The sequence below is a fragment of the Pungitius pungitius genome, chromosome 3 (assembly GCF_949316345.1).
Source record: "Pungitius pungitius chromosome 3, fPunPun2.1, whole genome shotgun sequence".
Lineage (NCBI taxonomy): Eukaryota > Metazoa > Chordata > Actinopteri > Perciformes > Gasterosteidae > Pungitius > Pungitius pungitius.
The window spans coordinates 1,031,816-1,039,107 of record NC_084902.1 but is presented as its reverse complement, the minus strand read 5'-3'; the positions used below and the strand labels follow the sequence as shown (position 1 = coordinate 1,039,107).

Genomic DNA, 7,292 nt, shown 5'->3' with positions numbered 1-7,292 from the left:
TGAAAACATCCTGACCTGGGAGTATTTCGCGCATGCGCACCAGTTCACCCATCAAACTGTCTTCATTGGCAGCGGATTTCTAGAAGCTAATACTTCAAAATAAGACAAAAAGAAAGCTCTGTTCAAACGAAGTTTGCGCAGAACATCTAGTTACACTAGTTACATTTTTATATGCAGTTATCAATACGTGTTTAAACGTGTTTCATAGCTCTACAGGTCAAAAGACAGTTGTTCAACACCACAAAAAAGGAAATGAACTTTTACCAGAGACATTTGGGGTTTGCCTGTTAACTAACACCACAGCGTCAACAATCCTTACTTTGAAGGTCTTTCCCGGATGTGGTTCTTCACTCACCCTCTCTGGCTTGATTCGTCGGCTCCCCAACGCCTCCCCATCAGTTTCTCTGAAGAAGACTTCCGGTGGTGTGTCATGGCGGTGGCATGGTGAAGCCTACAGAAAGGGAAAAACACTCGCCCCCTTTCGTCCTTTCCCATCGCACCGGGGCCGGTTTTCATTCATAAACCAGCCCGTGAGCTGCGGGCCCGTAGCCTCGGATCCGGCGTCCCGGCGTCGCGGCGTCCCTTCTGCGCGGCCATGGCGGCTCACAAACCAGTGGAGTGGGTCCAGGCCGTGATTACTAGATTTGATGAGCAGGTAAGATGGGTTCATTCACTGGATGGGTGTGTGGAGGCGGGGGTCGGACCCGAAGGCCCCCGCACCCCGGCTGAAAGAATGCATCCACACACGATAAGGCTCCTGAGGGCGGATCGAAGGAGCGCTTCTCCGGGACACTGTTTTTTTTGTCTCCGGATGAAACGTGATCCGTGCTGCACAAACACTGGGGATGAGCTCCGCTCTCCGCTAGCCCCGTGCCCGCCGTCCATCAGCCCGTCCCCGGGTCATTCCGACCGTCTCGGCCGGCCCAGACGTGGTTCTTTCTTTCCAACATAACGCACCGCGATCCATCCGCGCGGCGGCAGCGGCCGCGGCTCGCTGAAGGTGCCCCGGCTCGCGGCTCTTGTCCCGCGCTAGGCGGCTAACGTTAGCAGGCCTAGCCGTCTAATGTAAACAAATAGGCTGACATGGCCACAGGTGAGAGGCGCGCGACCTGCCGCTACAGGTGAGGCGAGCGCCGCGCGGGTCCTCCCCCTCCAGAAGGAACTGCTTGTATGCTATCGGCTCGTAGTGCTGTCGCACTGGCTCCGATAGTCCAGCCTGTTTAATGTACTGTTACCATGGAGACGGAACAGAAGTATTTCCCATGGAAATCGATGTGTCAGAGCGGTGGCCATTTTTAAAAAATGTGTATTGCTGCCATTGCGAGCCTTGTGGTGGACTAACTAACTTCCAATACGTCACAGACCCAGTGAAACAGCGACACCGTAAAGGTTACGAACCCAAATACAGAAATAACATCAAAAGAAACAACTCCCGTTGGCTTACTTTGTGTAACCGGTGTGGCACTAAGGCGGGGCGTAGCTAGCTCGCTAGCTAGCCTGACTAGCATACAGTTGGTCATTCCAACAATAATTTGATTCTGCAGAACCACGGCAGTCCGAGGAACCTTAAATCCTTGTTTCCTGTGTGTGTGTGTGTGTGTGTGTGTGTGTGTGTGTGGTTGCCATAGCAACTGACAACAATCCCGGTTCTGTATTCTCACTGATAAGATGAAGTCCTCGTTAAATCTTCAGATCAGTTGTTGTTGTTGTTGTTTTAAAGTTGCCAGTCGCTGTGTGTTTGAAGGCGTTTAAACGCGATCAGGCTTCTGTTAAGTCTCCAGAAGTCTTTGCCTCTGGTGTTTAGTCGCACAGATTAGGATTATATGCCGCTTTAAGAGGCTCAGATCGGATTACCGCCGTTGCTTTAAGGTGTTACATCCACTTGTTGGTGATTGTTGCCTCTTAAGACCGTTTATTCTCAATAAGGATGCAGTTTTATTTTTTAATACTAAAATGTATGTAAAAGTTGATTTTATTGATCGATGCTCTTGTTGGTTCTGTGGTTTTGTGGAAGAACGTGTAAACTGGGTTGAGCTGTTCTGAGCTCTTTATTCTGTGATGCTCTCAGAGCTTCTGGAGGAACAAGTTCTCTTCTCTCTGCCAGAAGCTCTGGGCCTCATCAGTACTCGTGTCACTCATCTACAACTTTGGTCCAATCACAACGAACCAGTGTGATGCTTAATTCATCTGGCATCCAGGGAGCCTCCTGGTAAGGCGTGCCCTAACCTCCGGAAGGGGGCGGGGCTATTGTTGTGACTGCCAATCAGAGCAGTCCGTCCTCAGAGTGGGCGTCACCAGCGACGTCAACACATGTTTTCCATATGTTATACTGTACTTCCCCATATGTGTTGTTGATACATTACATCTGCCAATACTTTTATACACTTGTCTTTTCTCTTTTTTTTTAAACATGTCATTCTTGATTTTAATGAAGTGTTCAGTGCGATCTGCTGAGGGTTTCTTCCTCATGGTGACAATGACGTCTCTCCCTCAGCTCCCCATCAAGGTGGGACACCAGAACACTCACACCAAAGTCAGCACGGAGCACAACAAGGAATGTCTGATCAACATCTCCAAGTACAAGTTCTCCCTGGTCATCAGCGGCCTCACCACCATCCTGAAGAACGTCAACAACATGGTGAGTGGGGCCCGTGTGACGTCCCACGGAGCTCATAAGGAACCCGACTGACGCCGTTTGCTCTCGTTCACGCTCTGCCAACATTCTTTGGACATTCGCTTGAAGGCTTTTTTAATTATTGAATCGTTAAGACACAACGTGAGTGGTCACTGGTAGGAATGAGGTCACAGCCTGCTGATGCTTCTACTACAAGGTCTAACATACATCCAGCAAAGAATAATTATTAGTTATTAATGACAACGTATTTCTAAAGACAAAAGGCACTTTAATTTGTGCAAAAGTCTTCCTAAAGCCTCCTGCGTTCTGGTTAAGCTCCTCCCACTGCTGAAAATGCTGTTAACGGATGATGAAATGATGAGAGTGTGTTTGTGTGTTTGTTCACAGCGGATTTACGGGGAAGCTTCTGAAAAGAACCTCTACCTCTCCCAGCTCATCATCCTGGACACTCTGGACAAGTGCCTGGCGGGGGTGAGTCCTCAGCCTCCGTGTCTCCGTCCACGTTCTCCACCCTCGGCCCATCGCGCGCTCTTTTTCGGTGGTGGTCCCGTGACCCTCGCTTTAGAAGCAGGCGGTTGCAGTACGAGGAAGTACTATCGTACTGCTTCAATAACACCCAGATGTCTTTGATACGTCAGATCTTACTGTATAATCGTCCTCTATGAGCTAAGAATATTTACTTTGTTAAGCTGCATGTCTCTCTGTGTCTCTTTGTGTCTGTTTTTTCTCTCTCTCAAATTAAAGGTACTTTAAAATGAACAAACGTGAGCTGCCGTCTCCTCGGTTTTCTCTTGCAGCTGAAGGCTGTTCTGCTGGAGACCCTTTTGCTCCTTAAAAAGTTCACACAAACGTCAGTCACTAAGAAAAGGAGACGTTTCGTGTGCGTGGTCCTCCTGAACGCCGTGAACCGCCTGTTGGTCGTTGTCGTGGTCGCTGAGCAGAGCTCAACATCATCCATTGTACTGACTGTCCCCAGCAATCCAAGGACTGCCTCCGGCTGGACGAGACCATGCTGGTCAAACAGCTGCTGCCCGAGATCTGCCAGTTCATCCACACGTACCGCGAGGGCCACCAGCACGCCGCCGAGCTGCGCGCCTCCGCCTCCGCCGTCCTCTTCTCGCTCAGCTGCAACAACTTCAACGCCGTCTTCAGCCGCATCTCCACCAGGTAGCTCGCCGCCCACAGGGTGCAGGTCAGAGAGGCCGCAGCAGCTCACCTCGCTGTGTTTCCTCAGGCTGCAGGACCTGACGGTCTGCTCCGAGGACAACGTGGACGTCCACGACATCGAGCTCATGCAGTACATCAACGTGGACTGCTCCAAGCTCAAGAGGCTGTTACAAGGTGGGGCTCTCTGTCTTTATACGAGCCATGTGATGCTCGCTGATCCAACTCCATTCCAAAGTTATTTTCTTTCCGTTTTGAGGAGTAAACAAAGAAAAGATGAACGTTGTTATGAAATGAAATGTCTTTAATGAATGACTTATTGAACCAGCTGTTGTGTCTTCATGTGAACACACCTCGTCACGACGTCTTAAACCTGTGAGACTTCCACAATAAGCACAAGTTCTTTCTTCCATTGTTGGAGGAAGTCAACGGCTGCGTTGATAGCGGTTTCCATGGAGATATGCCCCCCCCCCCCCTCCCCCCGAGCCGCAAACCAGGTTAAACCCACGTTTGTGACGGCTGTTACTTTGATTGATTTTTCAGAAACCGTGTTGAAGTTCCGAGCTCTGAAGAAGCCGGCCCAGCTGGCCGTCATCAACAGTCTGGAGAAGGTACTGCCGCCATCTTGTTTGTGTGAAAGCCCACAAGCTCTCACACAATCCTGCTAACAGCTGCTTAGTGTCACCTTCAGTACCTTTGTGTGGATTCAGGTGTGTACCTGTTGCTCTGCTTGTGTCCCTCCAGGCCTTCTGGAACTGGGTGGAGAACTACCCTGACGAGTTCACGATGCTCTACCAGAGACCACAGGCCGACATGGCGGGTATGACCTCATCCTCACTGGGCCCACGTGGCGCCTGGGCTCAGGATTAGTTATGAAGGGCACGTTGGCTCTAATCTGACCACCTTTTCACTAACAAGTAATCTAACGCGTTGTAATCAGATTAAAGTTACTCGTCCAAGTCACTGAATGAACTAATAAAGCAACCTGTAATCTAATTTAGTTACTTTTAAAATAAAAGAATCTGTTAAAGTAACTAGGTTACTTTTTAAAGGAGTAATCAGTAATCGGATTACTGCGTGTTGGTTACCTGGTGACCTCACTCTTCAGTTCTCTTACCACTGAGTGAGAAACACGGATCAGTGGAGTTGACGCTTGGTTTAATGTTTGGCCTCATGTTCACTTTGATGTTGTTGCATGACGTAGATGTTCAGCCCATGATCGTGTGTGTGTGTGTGTGTGTGTGTGTGTGTAGAAGCTGCAGAGAAGCTCTTTGACCTGGTGGATAGCTTTGCAGAGAGCGCTAAGAGGAAGGCGGCCGTGTGGCCTCTGCAGATCATCCTCCTCATCCTCTGCCCAGAGATCACTCACACCATCTCCAAGGACACCGTGGAGGAGAGCAAAGTCAACAAGGTGGGAGGAGCCAACCAGCAGGTCACATGTGCAGACCACCACGCTCTGATATCTCACTCTTGCATGCCGTCTCTCTCTGCAGAAGCTCTTTCTGGACAGCTTGAGGAAGGCTCTCGCCGGTCAGGGGGGCAGCAAACAGCTGATGGAGAGCGCCGCCATCGCCTGTGTCAAACTGTGTAAAGCCTCCACCTACATCAACTGGGAGGACCACTCCACCATCTTCCTGCTGGTGCAGTCCATCGTCGTGGACCTCAAGGTCATCTATTCACACATCTAAATCTCTCTCTCTCTATAGAGATATATACACCGGTCAAAAGTTTGGGGTCACTTAGAAATGTCCATATCTGTAAAAAAAAAAAGCAGTTTTTTCAAATGTGGTAAAAGGTTTTTTAATGAAACATCTACATTGGTGGATGAGGTCCGTTTCCAGCAACGACCCTGCAGGGTTCTGATGGTACATTGTGTCTGCTGCTCGGATGGATGATTAGAAACCCTTGTGCCTGATGTTAGCACAGCTAGTTCTGCTGGTTGAGTATCACATTTGGGGATTCCATCACAGAGAAAGCACTTTCATGTGAAGATCTCCAGTCTACTCGTGTTCTGAGAAATGAAGGCTATTCCATGCGAGGAGTTGTGAAGAAACAAAATATTTGCTACAACGATGTGAACCTTGAGAGAGCAGCACAAACGGGCTCTAACCAGAGTAGAAGGAGGAGCAACTCGGCACTAGAGTCTCTGACGCAGCTTCTTTGAACCCCAAAACGTCAGCGTCTACAGTGAAGAGGCCATAAGAAGAAGAACCAAATCTGAGACGGGCCAAGACCAAGAGAACAGACGAATCAAAGTTTGAGGTGTTTGGATCACAGAGAAGGACATTTGTGAAATGAAGAACAGGTGAGGAGATGCTGGACGAGACGCCGTCTGTCAATCATTCTGCAACGCTATGCTGAACCCTCCAACAGGACAATGACCCCCACCAAGAACTATGAAGAGCGATCCGGGGAAGACGCAGGCCGCCGCTGTGCGGCCACAAGGTCACTGCATCTCAGCTGGACCGTACGCTACGCATGACGTGTCCATCAAGCCAGTCCGACTGGTGGGAGGAGCTTCAGGAAGCGTGTGGTGACATTTCTACACATGAACAGCTGTAATGGCTGCAAATGGAGCATTCTTTGACCAAAGCAAGGATCGAACAACAAAATTAATATTTCAAATAAAAAACATTATTTATAATGAATAAATTTCACTATATTTTCCATTCATTTTGCAACTCATTTGATAAATATAAAAGTACGTTTTCATGTCTGGGTGACTCCAAACTTCATGTTAGGAAAAGAAAACATGATATGAATTATTCTCTCTGTGATGGGATGTGTCCTCTGAGTGACCCCCCCCCCTCCCTGTCCCCCCAGACGCTGCTGTTCAATCCAGCCAAGCCCTTCTGGAGGGGGACGGGTAGCCAGAACGCCGACGTGGAGCTCATGATGGACTGCTTCGTCTCCTGCTTCCGCATCAACCCCCACAACAACCAGCACTTTAAGGTGCGCCCTGTTTCATACTTCAAAATAAAAGCCCGGCTCTTCTGTGGAGACAGAACCGTCCCGGCTAGAAGCAGAGAGACGGGTCTAGTGCAGAGTAACTTTTATGACATGAGCATAAAGAATCTTTGAGCATTTAATTTACACAGTTGACTTTATGTGTGTAACATTTGTTTAGTGGTCTTATTCATTCTCACTGGTTCCTCTCTGAAGGTCTGTCTGGCCGCCTCCTCCCCCTCCACCTTCCACTTTGTTCTCGTCAACTCGTTGAACAGAATAATCACCAACGTAAGTCTCTCACATCCATTAGTGCTTTTTATTCTGAAAGGAAAATCATTTAATTGAGCTTTTGAATTGAAATCACTTTACGGAGCGACGTTTAATCACAGCTTTCTGTTGCTGGTCAACACAAATCTTCATTACCCAGCATGCACCTTGCTAATGTTTGGTTACAGGGAGTCTGAGCATCTAGCGGGTTTAGCTTAGCTTCCATCTCTGTTTGTTATCCAACCCTCATGTATGTATTATTACTAACTAAGCAACG

At 48.7% G+C, this 7,292-nt stretch overlaps 1 protein-coding gene across 1 annotated transcript in view; it reads left to right on the top strand.

The window, feature by feature from the left end:
* Nucleotides 1–7,292, top strand: part of LOC119216319 (neurofibromin) — a 38,386-nt gene continuing 31,094 nt past the window's right edge. The window contains exons 1-11 of the mRNA XM_037469042.2: nucleotides 1–655; nucleotides 2,495–2,638; nucleotides 3,023–3,106; nucleotides 3,612–3,802; nucleotides 3,870–3,976; nucleotides 4,343–4,410; nucleotides 4,544–4,619; nucleotides 5,053–5,210; nucleotides 5,293–5,466; nucleotides 6,623–6,751; nucleotides 6,962–7,036. Coding sequence (XP_037324939.2) covers nucleotides 596–655; nucleotides 2,495–2,638; nucleotides 3,023–3,106; nucleotides 3,612–3,802; nucleotides 3,870–3,976; nucleotides 4,343–4,410; nucleotides 4,544–4,619; nucleotides 5,053–5,210; nucleotides 5,293–5,466; nucleotides 6,623–6,751; nucleotides 6,962–7,036 — 1,266 coding nt within the window. The 5' untranslated portion in view covers nucleotides 1–595. The remainder of the gene's footprint in view (nucleotides 656–2,494; nucleotides 2,639–3,022; nucleotides 3,107–3,611; nucleotides 3,803–3,869; nucleotides 3,977–4,342; nucleotides 4,411–4,543; nucleotides 4,620–5,052; nucleotides 5,211–5,292; nucleotides 5,467–6,622; nucleotides 6,752–6,961; nucleotides 7,037–7,292) is intronic.